The 20298-nt window shown below is 47.6% G+C and overlaps 1 protein-coding gene and 1 pseudogene across 5 annotated transcripts in view; both read right to left on the reverse strand.

Annotated features, from left to right (window-relative positions):
• Window positions 1-699: 699 nt before the first annotated feature.
• On the reverse strand, window positions 700-3685 carry LOC133230732 (small ribosomal subunit protein eS10-like; annotated as a pseudogene).
• A 98-nt stretch (window positions 3686-3783) lies between these two features.
• Window positions 3784-20298, reverse strand: part of CEACAM20 (CEA cell adhesion molecule 20) — a 74262-nt gene continuing 57747 nt past the window's right edge. Inside the window, exons 5-17 of one of the 5 annotated variants that reach the window (XM_061388581.1) lie at window positions 19949-20013; window positions 19111-19834; window positions 16428-16493; window positions 15555-15833; window positions 14563-14859; window positions 12559-12831; window positions 10662-10937; window positions 9660-9774; window positions 9391-9476; window positions 8304-8365; window positions 7912-7947; window positions 7002-7124; window positions 3784-3932 (exon numbers count right to left, since the gene is read on the reverse strand). In XM_061388581.1, the coding sequence (XP_061244565.1) occupies window positions 3879-3932; window positions 7002-7124; window positions 7912-7947; window positions 8304-8365; window positions 9391-9476; window positions 9660-9774; window positions 10662-10937; window positions 12559-12831; window positions 14563-14859; window positions 15555-15833; window positions 16428-16493; window positions 19111-19162 (1719 nt within the window). In that variant the 5' untranslated portion in view covers window positions 19163-19834; window positions 19949-20013 and the 3' untranslated portion in view covers window positions 3784-3878. Of the gene's footprint in view, window positions 3933-7001; window positions 7125-7911; window positions 7948-8303; window positions 8366-9390; window positions 9477-9659; window positions 9775-10661; window positions 10938-12558; window positions 12832-14562; window positions 14860-15554; window positions 15834-16427; window positions 16729-19110; window positions 19835-19948; window positions 20014-20298 lie in introns of those variants that run through there. The other 4 variants (XM_061388580.1, XM_061388579.1, XR_009730951.1 and 1 more) reach the window with 4 other exon arrangements.

The raw sequence follows: 20298 nt of genomic DNA on the forward strand, positions 1-20298 counted from the left end.
TCCGCGCACGGGACAATGGCTGCACTTCTGCCCGAACCCGGAAGTGCGTTTGGACTCTGCGAGCCGGAACTACAATTCCCAGAAGCCTCGGCGGTGCGGGCGGTAATTGGGGGGTGTTTCCAGCTTCATACCCGGGGTGGACTCGGGAGGTGGCCACACAAGAACCAGGAGTGAAAACTGAATTAGCGGCTGAGGGGTGAGAGTGTGCGCGTCCGAGTTTTTGCGCGGCGTTGAGACCAGGAAATGGAGGCCAAAAGACCGATGCGTGGGAAGTGGCTGTCTTGGGAAAGGCCGGCCCTGGGCTCGGCTAGACGTTCAGGAGTGACAGTGAAAACGGGATGCGGTTGGAAACGTGTTTTCATACAGCTTTACTTTTAAGCTTTCTCTTTTAATACTATCAAGAAACTGTAGTTTTCCTCACGTAAATCTGACTTTAACAACAAAAAATTATTGCTGTTTGAAATGTAATCTCTACCCCCCCAAAGTTTCTTATAGCTGGTTATTGTGGTTGATTTTTTTTTTAAGTATTTATTTTGTATCTGGTTAACCTACTGAAATGTTCTGAATTCTCATAGTATTCCATTTTATTTTCCTGGCTTCTCTAGTGAGCCAGTCATCTACAGATAGTAATTTCATCTCTTCCTTACCGGTATTTTAAACCAGATACTCCCTTTTACAAAAAATGAAACTGAAGCCCAGTAATATTAAGTAACAGGTTGTATTGTAAGGGCAGAATTAGTATTTGAGTTCAAGAAGTCTGACTCTGCAAAGTACATTGGTAGAAACGTGGGATGGGGACAGTTTCAGTTTAGGAAGGTGAAAAATTCGGGACATGGAAGACGCTGAGATTTTCACAATAATATCAGTGCACTTAGTGCCACTGAACTGTATGGTTAAATATAGTTAAGCTAGTATGTTTTAAATTATGTGACTTTTACCACAATTAAAGAGAAAAGTCTGACTCTGGAATCCATGCTCTTAATTTCTACATTACACAATTTGCTCCTTGCCTACATACCAGCATCTTTCCTCTACATAAGCAATATTTAGTTTACAAACAAGACAGAGAAAGGAGCTTCCCTGGTGGCTCAGCAATAAAGAATCCGCCTACCGATGCAGAAGACATGGGTTCAATCCCTGTTCCAGGAAGATCCCACTTACCATGGAGTGTATCTATGGAGTGTATCTATCGAGCCTGTGCTAGAGCCCAGGAACTGCAACTATGGAAGCCTGTGGGCCCTAGAACCCAGGCTCAGCAAGAGAAGCTCACGCACCAAAGCTAGTGGGTAGCTCCTGCTCACCACAACTAGAGAAAAGCCCAAGGAGTAATGAAGACCCAGCACAGCCAGTAAATAAAATAATTTTTTAAAAAAGACAGAGAAAGGTTCACATTTATTTATAAGAGAAGCAAAAAAGAAGCCCTACAAATAAGTTTAGTAAAATATATAGAGACATTAGTAGAAGCCTTCGAAACTACTGAGATCAAAGACATACAAACGCCACATTACAATGGTTGTGTTGTAAAGAGGTAAAACATTGTAGATTGATCTACAGATTTAGTATAATAAGACAAAATCACAATGGGGTCTTTGGAGTGTTATCTCCTCTTTTTTCTGTTCACTTTTTTGTTTTCATTGTTTTTTTCACTTCAAGATATTCAGACATTAAATCTGAATATTTAGACACTACTACTATATAGCTTAAAACTGACTTTGTCTTCTGTTTCGCCATTTTTTTTTCTTTAAAAACAAATAAGATGGTAATATCTACTTGCAAGAGCACCTGAATCCCTGACCTAACCTGAATATTACAGACTCTGGAATAGCTACTCCTGAGGAACAGAAACTCACTCTACACAGATGACCTTGTAACCCAGAGATTTCTCTCTCAGTTGCTTGAGAATTGGCTGAGACCCAAGTTTCATACTGAGGTTCTATTGGCCAGGAGTTGGGTGAGGGCTCAACATCTATGGAAGAACAAGGAAGTTATGAATTCATCTGCTTCAAAGACAAAGATAAGGGAGAGGGAGAGTGTAATCTGTCTCTCTGATATTCGGGGGAAGCAAGGAGGAAGTTCTCAGCAGGATAAAAAGGACAGTCCTTTTCCTTTGCTGAATCCTCTACCTCAAACTATAAATGTTGAAGGGACCCATGCTTAGTTTATCAGCCCCTACTCTTCTCTGTCTTCATCTACTGTCTTTGGGATCTGTAGGGGAAGAGGTTAACTCAGCAGGTCTGAGTTACTCAAACCCTACCTATTCCCCCCAAAAAGCCTATTTCCAAGGACTATTTCTTGGTCAACTTCCTGGAAACTGAGGAACATGGTTTCTTCCAGACTTCATCTGTACCTTTTCCTCTTGCTGATTTTACTCTCTGTCCTTTTGCTGTCATGAGCCATAACAATGGTCATAACAACTTGGAGGTCCTGTGAATCCTTTTAGCAAATCATTGAGCCTGAGGGTGGTCCTGGGGACCCTTGACACAAGATCTCATCTAACCCTATAACTTCGAATCCCACTGACAACTCCTAATGTATATTTCCAGCCCTGATCTATGTTGACTTTTTAAAATTTTTTTCTGTTTACAGGTTTATTCAACACAAAGCAATCTTTCAACTTTACTGAGGTGGCTGACCGCGTCCATGACCAAATTCGCCTCTAAACGAATTCAGTTGCTGACCCAGCCCCAGCCTCAGCTTTCTTGTGGGCACCAGGGGGCACGGCATTTTGTCTGTAGGTGTTTCTGTCAGCTTCCCCTTGCGTGAGCCTTGCAGGTCGCTCTCCCTGCAGACCTTGGGCCATGGCTGGCCAGTCTCAGGATGTCTGTGGTGCTGGGTGGCAGGCACAATTTCAGGGGGCAGGTTGGAAGATGCCCTTGTTGGTGAGGTACCAACAAGGTGAGTAGAAGTGTCTCCAGGCAAACTGTTCCTTCACATAGCCTCGTGATTTGAGAGACTGCATGGCTTTTAAGACGTGCAGATTGGGCACATTCTTGTCTGCCAGCTCTGGGTGATATGGCATGTGGACATCCTTCTTGGCCACCATCATCCCCTCCTTAAAAGGAGTTCATAAACGGCAATCCGGTTCTTCTTGGGCATCAACATCATGACCGCTGCTGCATTTGGGGCTGGAGCTGGAAAGGGAGCTTCCTAGACTGTTATGAACATTTGCCTGCTTGATTCTCGGCTTGATCCTTGACGTGTCAAGCCAAATTCTTGATTTCTCTCTCTGTCCCAGATTTACTCCTTCCCTATTGTTGCTTCAGAAAGTGGCCTGAAGAAACTGTCATCCAGTTGCTCTGGCCAGAAACCTGGGAGTCATCCTGGACTCCTTGTTCCCTTTAGCAAGTCTCATCCTCACATCTCCATCCCTGAGTCTCTTGGGATTCAAAGCATCTCGTGCCTGCACCTCCCTAGGTGCCTCATTCCCATGCTTCATTCTGTGTTTTCTCTTGTCATCTCTTAACAGCTCCTTGTTCCTTATCCTCTACCATGATGTGAAAAGACACTGCTTGTCTGACCCATGGATACATCCCATGCTCCACTCGGGCTGACTCAAGCTCACACTTCTCCCCGCCTGCTTTGTCCACCAATGATGTATGTAGTAAACACTATGAGATCCCCAGCTTCTGGGTATCAGACCTTGGTCCTTTAATTCTAGGTGGCTTTTGACTTGTTTCTATCGCTTTTAAAGAAACATGAGCCCAAAGCGTAAGATTTGGTGAGAGCTAGGGTCTAGAGACTGAAAAAACATCGAAACAGAATGTCACAAGGTTTGCAAAGAGAATGGCTGGAACATAATGTGTATGTAATAAACATCATTGAATATATGATTGAGCGTGACTTCTTTAGGATTTCTGGAGAAAGGATCTCTGCTTCCATTAGGTGGAACGGTTGATTTGGCAGTAGATGCTGTGTTCTGGATTCACAAGCGCCTATTACACAAAGACAAGAGGTAAGTTCCAGTTCTGGTGGGCTTTCCTGGGCTACCGACTGTAGGGGCTCAAACTCTCTGGCATTCTCCTTTCTCAACCTTGAAAATTCCAAAGGGCTTCCTTTCTCATTGTACTTCAGTCATGCTGACACCTTTCCATACCTGGAATGGCCTTTGCTTCCCCATTGTGGAGGACAGAGTCTAAGGTGACCCCCATAATCCTCACCTCTGGGTATTCATGCACGCGTCTGTGCTTAGTCCCTCAGTCATGACAGATTCTTTGCCAGCCTATGGATTGTAGCGTACCAGGCTCCTCTGTCCATGGGATTTCCCGGGCAAGAAGACTGGAGTGGATGGCCATTTCCTTCTCCAGGGGATCTTCCCAACCCAGGGCTCAAAGCCGGGTCTCCTGCATTGCAGGAGGATTCTTCATCTGAGTCACCAGGGAAGTCCCTTGATTTTCATGCCCTGATGCAGACCTCCCCTTGAGGGCAAGACCTGTGACTTACATCTAACCATTTGAATATGGCAAAGGTGACAGGTGGTATCTGCTTACATTAAGTGATTCTGTTATATAACAGTGTGACATCTGTCTTGGCTTTGAGGAAGCGAGATACAATGTTCTGAGCTGCCTATGGAAAGCACTGAAAAGACTGAATGCAGCCTCCAGCTGACAGCCAGTAAGACACTGAGGCCCTCATTATGACAGCCTGCAAGGGACTGAATGCTTCCAACAACCGTAAGAGCTCAGACGTGGATCCCTTCCCAGTAGAGCCTCAGATGAGACCTGAGACTTGGCCAATGCCTTTCTTGCAGCCTTGCAGAAGACCCATCTGAGAATTGCCTGAACTCCTGATCCAGGAAACTGTGAGATAATAAGTGGGTGTTGTTTTAAGCTGCTAAGTTTGTGGTAATTCTTTATGCAACAATAGAAAAAAATACATTCACTTCAGGACCTTTTCACCTGATGCTCCTCAACTCAGAACACTCTACTCCAAACCCTCTGCATTGTTTGCTCCTTCTCATCCCTTCAGAAGGTAGCAGACACTGAGGAGGCTGACTTGACACTCCTGTATCTTCCCTCTTGCCTGCTTCTATTGGAGAGACTGGGAAGGATAACAGGTAATTTTCTCAGCCTTCCTTGCAACAAGTGCCACACGACAGCATCCCAACCCAAGCAGACATAAGAGGAAGTTTAGTGGGTGAGATTTCCACGAAGAGCTTTTGCTCCACTGATAAAAAGGAACAAATGAGACTCCTTTCCCCTAGAGCCTGATGAAGAGAGGGACCTAAGAGGCTGTGTCTGTTCACAGCTAATTAGAGAGCTGACAAATGTCAGCACAATCCATACAATGGCCTGAACAACTGTGCTTCTCCTCTGAAGAATCTGAACCTAGAAACCCTTAGATAGTAGTAGAGGGTGTTGTCATATATAATTTGAAGTTATAGAGGAGCAGTGACCAGGAAGTTTGTATAGGAATTCAATCTGAACCAAGGAGAATGGAACAAATTCATTGATCAGCAAAAATGAGCAACCACCCTTATTAAAATGTACAAGGCACAAATAAATACTTTTCCTTATTTAAAAAAAAAAATAAGCAGCCATAAGAGAAAAACTTCCTGATTCTAATCCCCACAAGGCCCACAAGTAATTTCTGACATTGGTTACCTGAGATTCCTCAGTGTTTTCTCAATTAATCCCCACTTTAATTAATCTGAACTACTGTCACGGGGTTTGTTTTTCTTATTAAAAATCCCGAAGATATTTAAACATTCACATCTTTTGAGAATGCTTCATATGACAGGTAATGGAGCAGAATGGAATGTGGTACAACAGGGTGGGATGGATTAAAGAAGAATGAACAGGAAACAGAAGAGTGGGGGTGGGGTGGATTGGGAGTTGGAGATTAGCAGATGCAAACTATTACGTGTGTGTGTGTGTACATATATATACAAATATATATGTATAACTGAGTCACTTTTCTGTACACAAGAAGATAACACCACATTATCTCAGTGAAGTAAATCAAGTAGACGTCAATAAAATAATTTTTTGAAGGTAGAAATAGAATGGAAGACAATGCAATGAAAGGGAACAGAAAATAATGAAACAGAACTGAATGGCAGGGGAAGGGATGAGGAAGAGGAAATGAAAGAAAGAAGGGAATGAAAAGAAATAGAATGAGAAGAAATGGAAGGTCATGGAATGAAATGAAAGCTGACCAAATGGAAATGAATGTCAATAGGACACTGACTAGAAAGGAGTGGACGAGTAGGAGACAGAACGAAAGAAGTGGATTAAACATGTGGGTGGAAAGGACAGGAGTGATAAGGAACAGGAAGGAGAAGAATGGAAATGAAATAAGAGAATAATGAAAGTGAAATAATAAGAGTAATAAATGAAAGTTATGGTATGGACATGGCAAAGTGATAACCAGGATTAAAATAGACATAAATGGAGTGTGGAAGAAATGAACAGGTGGGATTACAAAGGAAAAATAAAAAGGAATAAAAGGTAACAGGGAGAAGTGGGAAAGAATGGAAAGAAATGAAAGAAGAAAGAAAAAACGTGACACAATGGATGAAGCAGAATGGAATGGGATGGAATGCATAGGAATGCACCGAGTGGTGGGAAGCGATGACAAGGGATGGAATGGGAAGTAAAGAAGAGGAACAGAAGAAATGGAAAGGAAATAAAAGGAATTTTATGGAAAGAAATGGAGTGAGAGGGAGTGGAATGGAATGAAAAAAAAAAAAAACAGAAATGGACTGGAGAGGAAACAGTTGGAATAAAATGAGAATAAATGAAATTAAATGGATAGAAAGTTAAAGGGGTAGAGTGAAAATAAGTGTGATGGGAACATGGGATGGAGTGAAATGGATGGACAGGAAGGGAATGAAATGAAATGAACCAGAAAGTGAGAGGATGGAAGTGGGTGCAAAGGGATTGAAAAGATTTTTGAAAGGAAATCTCATGATAGGTTATCCTACAGACTCTTTAGCAAGGAGGAAAAGGGAGATTGGTGGCAGCTGTCCATCTGTCCAAAGACTCTGTGTGGCATAAAAATACCTCATAGTTTGACTCTGCATTTTCTTTTTGTGGAGTTGGGACCAAGGGATCCAATGCAAGTTTGGAGGATGGCTTCCTGGGGCCATGAGAGTACCGGCTGTGGCTGGTGGGAGGTGATAACTGCTGCAAGTGAACAGAGAGATCAGTTAGGGCCCACAAGCAGTTTGTCTTAAAACCACAGCGTCTGGAAAGTGCCAACATGCACTCCTCAGAGATCCAAAGACAAAGAGATTCCCAACCAGGGTCTCTCAAGGGATCAGAAGCAAAAGTAGGTCTAGGACCAGAACTCTTCCTTTTCTGGCTACATCTGCAACTTCTACTCCAAAACTTCCTTTGCATCCCGTCACATGCTAGGCCGGTATTAGCTTATTTGCAACCCCACTGCAAGCACTGGAAGCGGAAGCAGCACAGGGCAGGAGCTAGAATCCTAGACTCTAACCCAGGGACTTCCCTGGTGGTCCAGTGGTTAAGAATCCGCCTTCTAATGCAGGGGATGTGGATTCGATCCCTGGTGGGAAACTAAGATCCCACAGGCCTTGGGGAGACTAAGCCCACACTGCAACCACTGAGCCCACGCATTCTGGAGCCCTCGAGCCACAACTATAGAGAAACCCACCACACTACAACGATCCCACATGCTGCAACGAAAAACCACACTACAACGATTGCACATCCCTGCCGTGCTGCAACTAAGACCTGACACAGCCATAAATAAACAAATAAATATATTTTTTAAAAGAAATCTAGCCCAGCTCCCTGTGAGGCCTAGAGCCACTTGCTTCCCATTCCTGGCTCAGCAATGCTCAATGAAAGATTTAGACAAGATGATTTCTCATACTTGTCAAATATAACATCCTCAGATTGTATTCCTTTGCAACTTCTTTAATAAAATCAAGCAAGGCCAACCTACCTCATATAATTGCTCTGGAGGGTCTACTGGCAGCATCTGGGGGGAAAAGAAAATAGTGAAGAGGTCCTGAGGCCTGGGATAAAAGATCACCCCTGGAAATTCTTGGAAATAGCTCAGGCCTCAGAGGCAGTTACATCTCTTCTGATTCCCAGAGCGGGCTCCAGGTTAGGCATTGTCAAGTGAAAGAGAAAACAAGGAGAAGAGATGAAAAAGCCATGGAAGGTCTTGAGATCCCCAGAGAAAGTAGGGACCCAAGCTACCACTGGGCATCCTTAAGAGAACATGCCTGAACTTCACCCCCACCCCAAGAGGTGAGACAAAACAGCCCTGCTGGGCTGGGAAGTGCCGGACAGTCAGGGGAGTAGAGGGGGTGCCTCTGGAGAATTACCCACCTTTTTGACTGGTATCTGTCCTTCAATGGCGGGTGCATTGGCATACACAGGCATGGGCCAGCCTAGAGAAAGTGAATGCCAGCCCAAGGCTGGAGTTAGGGAGAGATATGAGGGAAGAAGGGGCCTCCCCAGTGTCTCAGCGGTAAAGAATCTACCTGCAATGCAGGAGACACGGGTTTGATCCCTGGATTGGGAAGATCCCCTGGAGGAGGACATGGCAACCCACTCCAGTATTCTTGCTGGTAAAATCCCAAGGACAGAGGAGTCTGGTGGGCTACAGTCCATGGGCTCGCAAAGAGCCGGACACGACTGAAGCGACTGAGCACACACGCATGCATGAGGGAAGGGGCGATTTGTCCAGGCAGGGCACTTCTATCCCCAGGAAGGATGTGGTAGAAACCTTCCTTCTTTTATCCCCAGGACTACCCCATCACATCTCCAGTGATCTTGACCTGGGAAGGTCTTGGAAATCAAGTTCTGGGTTAGATAAGGCTGTTTGATGACACAGATGAGGGCAGAAGTCTTAGATCAAGCCCCAGGTGCACCAGGGTCCTCTGTAGCCTGTGCTTATCATATATCCTTCCTGGCCTTGGTTTTCTTTTCTGTAAAACTGAGCTGAATTGGACAGTCTCCAGAGGACTTCTGCCTCATGAGCCCATCTTACCAGAATCTTAGACCAGATACAGCAAAGATGTTTTGTTTTGCCTTTGGTCAGAGAAGGCTGCGTGAGGTACTATATTGAGATGGACAATGACACTTGTTTTGAATTTAGCAGGCAGGAGTGTCATGACTGATTCTCTCTGCTTATAGCAATCCATTAACAAAGTTTTCTGAGAGTGAGGAAGACAGAATGGCGGTATGTTGTATTTGTGTTGTGGCTGTTGGGACAGGCAGAACTCCTCAGAGTTCTCGACGCTGATCTCATCCATTTTCCAGATGGGGACACAGAGGGTCCAAGACTACAGGGCTTGCCCATGATGTCATAGTGACCCAGGGGTGAAGCTGGGAGCAGAAGCCTGGGCTCTCGGCACCAGCCTCTTCTCCAGACCTCACCGCTGCCCTGGGTATCAGCTATGGAGTCACTTACTGCGACCGAGCTCTTCAGGGTGACCCTCTTCAGAAGTGGGTGTCATGTTCTCATAGGCGGTATCCTCTGTTGTTCTCCTTGAGAGCCTGAAACCCCAAGACCCTTGTTCACTATGCCTCTAGTCCTTGCCCATCTCCGCAGGCTCCCATTTTGGGCAACGTCCCAAACCCTCTCAGTGCCCAACAGGCACCACTCAGCACCATGGTCAGCAACCCTCCTACTGGGCAGGTCCCCCATAGGCCACACCCCCACCCCATTCTGAGAGTTACCCTTCGGCATTTCCAGTGTGTATGAAGCAGCCCAGCCCTATGGCCAGGGCAACGATAGCCAGGATCCCAACGGTAATGCCAACGATGGCCCCTACAGACAGGGATGACCGGTGACCTGGGCAAGGAGAGAGAATCAGGACCTCATCCCTGTCCCCAACCTCATTCCCAATCTTGGGGCTTTATCTCCACTGTAATTTGATGAGTACTTGTTTTCCAGCCATTGGGAGGCAGAAGTTTGTAGTAGTAATAGAATCATTTCTGGAGTCAAATGTCCTAAGTTCACATCTTAGCTGTGTGACCCTGGCCATGCTACTTAACCTCTTTGTGCTTCCTTTGGCTCTTCTGTAAAAACAAAGATAATATGAAGCCTACTCCATATTGTTGCTGAAAAGATTAAACACATATGTATTCATGTTCAGTAAATGTAAGGTTCAGTATGTTCAATGTGGGTGAAGAATTTAGACCCATGGAAAGTGATCAGTCAGTGTTGGTGTGATGATGTTACTGATTAAGAGGATGAATCAAATATGGTCGTCACAGCAAAGGGCTTTGGCAACTGGAAACTTGAGTCACCTTTGATTCTCTGGGGTTCTGTGGACACAGACAAAAGTAACTACTCTTTCTGAGTCTCATTTCCTCATTTGCAAAGTCGGGGAAATGGTACCTACTGTATAGGGATGTTTTGAAGATGAAATGAGATCATGAATTTTTTTTTTCTATTTTTTGACCACTTTGCAGCATGCAGCATCTTAGTTCCCTGACCAGGGATTGAACCCTCGCCCCCTGCAGTGGAAGCACACAGCTTCTTAACCACTGGATCTCCAGGGAAGTCCTGAGTCTGAGTGTTAGTGGCTGGAATTCAACAGCTCTGGACTAGGAACCTGCCCACGCAGGACAGTCAGTGCCACACTCCAGTCCTTAGTAAGGGAAGATCAGAGTGCTAAGGCCAGCATCAGAGAAAGTCACCTGGACCCAAGAGGAAGGCGTACCTGAAAGACTCACCTATGACGCTGACCATGACCGAGGCAGAGCAGGTCAGCAGTGTGACAGAGTTAGAAGCTGTGCAGCTGTAATTCCCTTGGTGTTTCCAAGTCAGGGCCTCGATAACCAGCTGCTGCCCCTTGTACACACTGGTGTTGTCATGGGTCCAGTTAAACTCAGCATCCGGCTGGGATTCAGCCCAACACCGCAGGGTTAGGCGGGAGTTGAGCTCCGCACTGACCGTGGTGTCCGCCAGGGTCTCCGACCCGCTGGTGAAATACATTCGATCGGGGCCGTCTGTGTGCAGAGCCGAATATTATGCTCCCATCCTCCACTGGTGAGATAATCTATTTTATCCCATTCAATTCCACATATGAAGTTCTGCTTTCTTTTTTCCCCCCTTCTCAATTCTAACTGAGGGAATTCCTGGGAGTCAAAGGCTCTTCCAACTGCTGCTGAAAGGAATCTCGGCAAGAGAAGGAAGATACAAAGGTCCCTTTTCCTCCCTTAGGTGCGGAGCAAGCAGAATGTAATCCACAACACAGAGGGGGAAAGTCCAAAACAAAACAAAATTAAAATCAAAAACAAAAACCCCTGCCCTTGAAAAAGTGAATTCTAACAAGGGAGCCTCATAAGACATCCAGGCTTCAGAAATTGTTGCTGTGTCCTGTGACAGGTAGCCCCTAACTTCCAACATGTTTATAGTTCTTATAGTTCTGATGGTAGCTTAGGCCAAAAAAAAAAAGAATCTTAGAGTCATTCTTGACTCCTCCCTTTCTCTCTTGCTTCTTGTCAACTAGCAGTAAACCCTGTGACTTTGATATTTAAAATATATTCATGGCCTGATCGCTACAGCTGTTGCTGGCTCAGCCTCGTCATTTCTTGATGGATGACTGTGGCTACCACGAGAGGATGCCTCACAGACCTCCATGGGTAAGAGTGGAATTGACCAAGGGCCCAGCTGCGGTACCCCGCAATCCACTCCCAGACCTCTCCTGGGCTGCACCCTGCCAGGACCTGAGAGTGTTGGAGAAAGTAAGGCAGACCCCTTCCTAGGAGACCTGGGCTCCCCGAGAGTCCTGACAACGTTCCTTAGACTCCACGGTGGTCTACATGCTCCCACCAACTCTGTACTCTGTCTTCCTCCCTCGCTCCAAGTACCTCGGTCTGAGGGCAATCACATTCTTTTGAGGCTCCCTCCCTACTTTTTCTGCACAAGAGCATTCCCTTAAGAAAATCTTTGCATGTATAATTCCATTGAATCCTTGGGATCTGCCTCTCCATGGAATCAGACAAAAACAACTGCATCACCTCCTCCCTCTCCCCTGTTCCCACCCTTTAGACAAGAGCCAGAGAGACTGTGCAAACCCCAGTCTAATCCTCTCTCTCCTCTGCTCAGAGCCTTTTGTAGCTCAAGTGTCCTCACGACGGCCCCGCACCCTCCCAGCTTCTTCTGTTCCATTCTCGCTATAATTTATCTCTCCAGTCATCTTGGCCTCTGGGCATTCCTCTGACAGGCCAAGCAAGTCCCACCTCCCCAGCCTTGGAACTCACTTCCCTTGGTCACCTGCACAGCTCTCTCCCTACCTCCTGCTGCACACATACCGCCTACTCCAGGAAGCCTCTCCTGACCACCCCAGCCAGGACTGCAACACCTCTCCGGCTTCCCAGCCTTGCCTGTCTTTCTCACTGCCTCTAGTCCCATCTGACACAGCATGGATTTCCCCTTGTTCAGCTGTGTATAGTCTGTCTCCCCCGACTAGAACATAAAGCTCCGTGAGGGTGGCCTTGTCCCCTGCTCAGACATGCCTGTCACAGAGCAGGTGTTCGATAATTATGGGATGAGTGGCTGGAAGCAAGAACTTCAGCAAGGGAGAGAGGAGGAAGGAGGAGAAGATCCAAGCTAGGGACGACTCACAGCTAATGTTCAACTTCAGGGGTTCACTCCGTGCCTGGCTGCCCCAGTTCCAGACCTCGCACGCATAGGGCCCTGTGTCATTCCGCCGAAGGCCGTGGATGATCAGGTCCCTGTTGTCGGGCGCCAGGTGCTCGCTGGACTGGAGGAGCTGGTCCCCCAGGAACCACCGGACTCCAACTCCCTCATGGGTGGTCTGGCAGGTCAGGACCACAGAGCTGGTGTCCTCCACGAGAGTCCGGTTTGGGGCCATGACGTAAGGCTTGGTCACTCTTTCTGGAAACACAGAGAGAGATGGGACAGGGTCCAGGGACACCCTATGCCAGTCTCCTGCCCATATGGGGCCCACAGGATTTCCCAGGGATGTGTGTTTATGTGGTGTGTGGTGTGTGTGTGTGTGCTTTGCATATGACTGTGCTGTGTGGGTGGTCTTTTGTGTATGAGCGTGTGTTGTGTGACAATTATGTTACAGGTTTTGTGTGCATGGAGGGTGTGGTATACGGGTGAGTTTTGTGTGTGAGTGTGTGCTTGGTGTCTATTTAGTTTTGCCTGTGCTGGGTTTTTGTTGCTGCATGAGGGCTTTCTCTAGTTGTGCTGTGTGGGGCCTGTTCTGTAGTTGCAGTGCGTGGGCTTCTCACTGTGGTGGCTTCTCTCGTTGTGGAGCACGGGCTCTAGGGCGTGCGGGCTCAGTAGCTGTGGTACACAGACTTAGGAGCTCCCTGGCATGAGGGATCTTCCCAGACCAAGGACTGAACCCTTGTCTCCTGCATTGGCCACTGGACTTAACCACTGGACCATCAGAGAAGTCCCTTTTGTGTCCATCTACATGTGTGTGTTGTGTATACACGTATTGTGAGTGTGAGGTATGGCAGTGTGTATATCATACATACACACATATACACACACACACACGTACTTTGTGTGCAAGTGGGTATATGTTGTGTGTATGTATCTCTGTACATGAGTATATGCTATGTGTCTGTGGGAATGTATGTGTTCTGTGTATATGCTCTACTGTGTATTCACAAGCACCGCACATGTAGCACATACCTACATGCTTGGTATATCACTACCATGTGTGAAGTGCAGTTACGTACTGTGTGTGTTCTGCATGTGTGGAGGGTGTTAAATGTGTGGTGTGGGGGGTGTTTTCTGTGTTGGACATGAGGATGTGGAGTGTCTGTGATATGTGTTGTGGGTGTCTGTTGTGTGCATATTATGTTTCGTGTGTATACGTGTTTTATGAGAGAATATGTTGTGTGTCTGTGGTATCGTTTGTCGCATATTTGAGATGTGTGTCTGTGTTTTGTAAGTATTGTGTATGTGCTCTGCCTGTGTGTGAGTACGTTTCTGTACATGCCGTGGGCTTTATGTGTGCATAGGTGTGTGTGATGCGTTACGTCCCGTGTGTTTCATGTATTGTGTGTCTGTTGGGTACATGTTATATGTCTTGTGTGTGTGTATTATGTGCTTTTGTATGCTGTGTCTATGTGTTGCGTGTGAGTTGTGTGTGTTGTATGTGAGTTGTATGTGTCTGTGGTGCACATGTGTGTATCTGCGATGCATGCATGACTGTTTCTTTTTTTTTGGCCATGTCATGCGGCATGAGGAATCTTAGTTCCCCAACCGGGAATCAAACCCAGGCCCCTGCACTGGGAGCACAGTCTTAACCACCAGAACACCAGAATCCCCTGCATGTGTGATTGTTATGTGTGTGTGTCCACGTGTGTATGGGGATGTATGAGTGCTGTGTTAGTGTTTGTATGTTTAGAGAATCGCCTCCCACACTTCATGAGAATTAAGTGACAGACATCCCACAGAGAGCCTCCAAAGCCTTGTGGAGGATGTGCCAACAAGGACCCAGGTCCTCCCTGTGCCCAGAGCCACAATCTGCCACGAGCCACAAGGGCAAGCCCCGCTCCACTACGTCCTCCTCAAGCTCCAGGACGTCAGTGCAGCCCTGATTCTCAGAGACACAAAGGAGAGGAATGGGGGAAAGAGACTCACCAAGGACGCGGACTTTGACAGCATCCCTGAGGGACTTCTGGGCGGCAGCATTGGACACCAAGCACGCGTAGGTGCCCTCGTGTTCCTTGGACACGGCAGGGATGGTAACATTGCTCATGTTGAAGAACAAGCTCCAAGTGATGGGCTTGGAGTCATTGGAGAAAAACCATGAATATGAAGCTTGTGGGTAAGACTCAGTTTCTGCTGAGAAGGTCACACTGGAGCCCTCCATCACCTCAACTGTGTCCCCGTTGGGTACACCAGGCTCCACCTTGATCGTGACTGAGTCAGGGCCATCTGGAAGGACAAGAACAATTGTAGCAGCAACAACAGCATCAGTGAGAGAGCTCTCTTGGGGGACCCAGCCATTCAATAAGCAGGAACTTTTCTCTTCTCTCCCCTCAAACTCTGGAACCATTACAAAGGAGGTGTTAGAGTCTGACAGTGAGGGTATGTCACATGCATCCCTGGGTAAGCCAGGATTGAAAGACACACCTAAAGCTTGCCAGCAAGGGACTTCCCTGGCAGTCCACTGGTCATGAATTTGCCTTCCAATGCAGGGATGCAGGTTTGATCCCTGGTCGGGGAACTAAGATCCCACATGCCGTGGGGCCACTATGCCTGTGTTGCAATTACTGAACCCAAGTGCTCTAGAGCCTGTGCCCCACAACAAGAGAAGCCCGCCTGTCACCCAGAGCAGTAAAAAGAAAAACAATACATAAAAAAACAAAGCATGCTGACAATTGCTCTTTCCTCACGACTACCTAGGCAATATTTTGGATCAAACATTCGAAAGTTAAGGAGCTCGATTTTAGGCACGTCACGTTGGACGTTCCCAGGAGAATCCAACTAGAGATGTCAAACAGCTATGTGTCTGGAGTTCAAGGATGGACAAGTCTGCATTTGGATGGTATGTGAAGCTGTGAGACTAGATGAAATCACCGAGGAAGTGGGTGTTGCTGAGGGGCTGGGGAGAATGGAAAGGGACTCACAGTACACAATCAGGTAGGTAGGGTCACTGCTCTTCATCTGGAGGTCACCCCAAGCTTCACATTGGTACATCCCAGCATCCTTCCGCTGGACACTGAGGATGGTGAGGGTCTTGCCATCTGTGGACAGCTGTATGCGCTCCTGGGATGGCAGGGGCTGGTGGTTGAAGACCCAGTGGATGGTGATGTTGACGTCTGGGGTGTCACAGTAGAAGGTCACATTTTCCCTGTGCTCTATGACTATGCCCTGGCTGACTGAAATGGTGGGCTTGGCCAGAGATTCTACAGAGGGAGAAACAGAGTAGGGGGAGACAGAAGCAGAGACACAGGTGAAGGACAGACCAAGCAAAATACAGTCACAGAGGGACCCCGAGAAACAGGGAGGGGTTGGGGTTGCAGGCAGACACCCCTCAGCTCCATGACTGGCCGCCAATGCTGGACCTAGTTCTCATTCTAGGTGAGGTCTTGGGACCCTCGAGTCTCCTCTCCCCCAGTAAATGAGATGTTGCAAATAAAACAGACGGTCAGGGACATGACGGTGGGTCAATTATTATTGGCTGCAAAGAAGTCAAGCTTGTACTGGGGACAACAACCAGGTCCCTCTACCACTTCTTAGCCAATTTTCCCTAGCCCCAGCCAGAACAGCCACCCCTTCACACCCCCCGCCCCCTCTCCAACACAACTGACTGGACCAGTTGTTGCCTGACTGGGCCAATCAGGTTTGTCCTGTTGGGACTTTGGGCATGGAACCCTGATGAGCAGTTGAGGGTGGAGATAGAGACCAGAATGAGAGCTTTGTTTTCTGTGCTCCTAATCTACCATGAGTCTGGGGTAACCAAGGGGCCCCAAATGTAGACGGAACAATATCCTCCTCACTTTGGATGACAGCATCACGGGAGATCTGGGCTGCAGCTGCCAAGCTCCACACGGTCAAAAGTGAGGCTGGAGGGAGAAAGAGGAGGCGTTCAGGGAGGAAGCTGCATTGGGGGGGTCCAGTTGTGGTCTTCCTAAGTGGAGGGAGGTCTGAGGTCATGAATGGGGCCCTCCACCCCTAGAGGCTTGACTTTTACTCACTACTTCCTGGCTATGTGACTTGAGGCATGTTTTGTTGTCGCTGAGCCTCAGTTCCCCCAGCTATAAAATGGGAGTAATATCGTCTGCCTCCTAGGATTGGAGGGGGTGGTAATGAACACTGACCAGTTTTGACTGGGTCCCCTGAGGGTCACTGCGCTCTCTCCAGTGATGCTCATTCCATGGAAGATGCCTCTCCCTTCCATTGCTGCTGCTGCTAAGTTGCTTCAGTTGTGTCCGACTCTGTGCGACCCCAGAGATGGCAGCCCACCAGGCTCCCCTGTCCCTGGCATTCTCCAGGCAAGAACACTGGAGTGGGTTGCCATTTCCTTCTCCAATGCATGAAAGTGAAAAGTGAAAGTGAAGTTGCTCAGTCATGTCCGACTCCTAGCGACCCCATGGACTGCAGCCTACCAGGCTCCTCTGTCCATGGGATTTGCCAAGCAAGAGTACTGGAGTGGGTTGCGCTCAGATCAGTGAAGTCACTTTCCAAAACCAGATAGTAAGCATCAGAAGCTAGACTTGAACCTGGCTTGCCAGTTCCTAAAGACTTTGCTCTCAACACTGTGCAGTTCCTCTGGTCCAGGGATGGGCACAGAGCCAGCCCCCAATAAAGGAGAACTTCTTCTGTTATCTTTGACGGGAGAAATTAACCGCTTGCTCTTAGGCAAGATTTCCTCTGCACAGAGGGGAGAAAAGGGAAAAAGATAGCATGAGCTTTCGGTTTTCTATTTGGTTATTCTGCACACCGTTTTATGGAAGCTCAGAGACTGTGGGCATAGGTAGGGATGCCCAACCCCAGCAGCTATGGCCATGAGCCGCTGACCTTGAAACTCCTGTCCTTGCCCTAACCATCAGCCCAATTAACAAAGGCAGGCAGTCATGACTTTCTCCAGCCCTCTGCTGCTGCTGGTGCTAAGTCGCTTCAGTCGTGTCCAACTCTGTGCAGCCCCATAGATGGCAGCCATCAGGCTCCCCTGTCCCTGGGATTTTCCAGGCAAGAGTACTGGAGTGGGGTGCCATTGCCTTCTCCGTCTCCAGCCCTCAGATGACCCCAATTTAGATCAAGTATTGCCCCATCCCCTGCTCATTTGGGTTAAAGACAAGGGCTCTTAGGAGCAAATATGGACTCTGATAATGATAATGGACTTTGTCTGTTATCATGGGCAAGGGGCTTTCTCTTTGTGAGCCTCAGTTTCTTCAACTGCAAAACAGGGAGAACGGTAGAACTTAGTTCACCAGGTTATTGTGAGGTCTAATATCAGACGTGACAGTTCGCAGTGTTAGTCACTATTATTAGCACTTAGTTATTATTACTATTATTGTCTTTGTTATTTCCTGTGCTTGTAATAACTGACGGTGGAAAACCATCTGAAATTCTCTATCCTCAGTGCTATTAGAGGTGAAGTCCATAGGCTCATTCATTGGAAGGACTGATGCTGAAGCTGAAGTTCCAATACTCTGGCCACCTGATGGGAAGAGCCAGCTCATTGGAAAAGACCCTGATGCTGGGAAAGATTGAAGGCAAAACGAGAAGGGGTGGCAGAGGATGAGATGGTTAGATAGCATCACCAACTCAATGGACATGAATGTGAGCAGACTCCAGGTGACAGGGAAGAACAGAGCAGCCTGGCGTGCCTCTCAGGGCTGGCATAACCTCTCGTCACCAGTCTCACTCCTGTCTGTTATACTCCAGCTCTGGTTCTCTGCCTCTCCCTGCCCCAACTCCCCTGAATCTGTTTATCTGCATGTATCTTGAAAAGCTTTCTTTTTAAAAACAATTAATTTTGAGTATGTATGTATTTATGGCTGTGCTGCGTCTTCGTTGCTGCCTGGGCTTCTATCTAGTTTTGCTGCTCGGGCTTCTCACTATGGTGGGCTCTCTTGTTATGCAGCACGGGCTCTAGGGCATGCGGGCTCCAGTAGTTGCCGCACACCGGATTAGTTATTCCGCAGCGTGTGGGGTCTTCCAGGTCAGGGATCAAACCTGCATCTCCGGCACTGGCAGGCGGATTCTTGACCACTGAGCCACCAGAGAAGCCCTGAAGAGTTTTTTTGCTCTTTGTCCTCAGTCTCCCTCTCTCCTCTTTGCTCTGTTTTCCCCTCTGGTACAGTTTCTATTGTAATTTTCACTCTCTCTTGCCTCTCTCTGGTTCTATGGCTCTGATTCCATCTCTCTCTCCTCCTCTGTGTATATGTCTTTGTCTCTTTCTCTGTCCCCCTTTGTCAGTCTCTCTCTTATTTTATTTGGCTGCACCGCGTTTTAGTTGAGGCATGTGGGATCTAGTTTTCTGACCAAGGATTGAACCTGGGCCCCGTGCATTGGGAGTTGGGAGCATGGACTAGACTGCTGGGGAAGTCTCTGCCAATCTCTTGTATTTGTGTTTATTCCTGTCTCTGTTTCTCTCTTGTCTCTATTTGGGTCTCTTTCGTGCACATGTACACACCCACCCTCCCCTACCCCACCTAAAGGGAGCTGGACACTCACCTGAGAGCAGGATTCCTGCCCAGCGGTGGCCCCGTAGATCAGGGGACTCCATGGGTCCTGACACCTGACTTCAGAGCGCCAAGCTATCTTCCCGGCTTCCGCACGATGACCCGGTCCTCACTCCGTCTGCAGCCTCTCCAGCTCTCTTCTTTTCCTCTCTGCCCAGCTGCCCACTCACAGGCACTTCGGTGACAGTGGCTCCCAGGACAGACAGCGAGGGTGGCAGGGGAGGAACTTTGGCTGCACCCTCCTCAGCCCTCTACCCCAGGCTTTACTTTCCTCCTCCTCCCAGCACAGAGAGAACCAAAGTCCCGACGTCCCCAGAACCCTGGGGTTTCCCCCAAGGCTCGAAAGGAGGAAGAAGCCCTACCTTCTGGCCACAGATCCCCTTGAAAATTACACCGCTTCCCATTCAAAGGCCCACTTGGGATGGGGGTGAGGGAGCTGCCAGGGAGAAGCAGTGCCAGGGAGGGGTAATTTAAGCATATCAGCGTTAAAGCGACCGGGAACTGAGATTATAATGGTCAACAGCTACAACAATAAAGTCAATAATGATGGTTCCTGGTTATCCAGAGCTTAATAAAACAGCGCCAGGTTCACCATAAGCTCAGTCGCATCCGACTCTTTGTGACCCCCTGAACTGTACCTCAGTCCATAGGATTTTCCAGACAAGAATACTGGAGTGGGTTGCCATGTTTTTCTCTAGTAGTTCACCATGAGCTGCCTGGAAATACAAAATGAACTGAAGTGACACATGATATGAAGTCCTGGTCACAAACACGCTGGAGTCCGAAGGGCGGGATGCCTAGAGTTGGGTGGGGATAGCCCCAAGGGGTACCTGACTCAGCCTTCCGGGAGGAGGCAGGGAAGACTTGTTGGAGGTGGGGACATCTGAGCTGAGACCTGGAAGATTAAAAAAAAAAAAAAAAAGCCCTGTATCTGAGTGTTAATTCTTCTTTTTAAAAAAACTCCATTTGGGCAAGACATGCTGTTGGGAGCCTCAAAAACCAAGACTGAATGTAATCGACCCGGCCAGAGAACTACCTTCAACCTATATCTTTTACTTCAGTTCATTCATTCCTTCATAATAACAGCTGTTTCCCAAACTCTTCCTCTGGGCTGATTCCTAGACCAAATAGTATATAATAATACAGCAGAAATCTCCAGGTCTACCTTCACAAGCTCAAG

Source organism: Bos javanicus, chromosome 18, assembly GCF_032452875.1.
Source record: "Bos javanicus breed banteng chromosome 18, ARS-OSU_banteng_1.0, whole genome shotgun sequence".
NCBI classification, from domain to species: domain Eukaryota; kingdom Metazoa; phylum Chordata; class Mammalia; order Artiodactyla; family Bovidae; genus Bos; species Bos javanicus.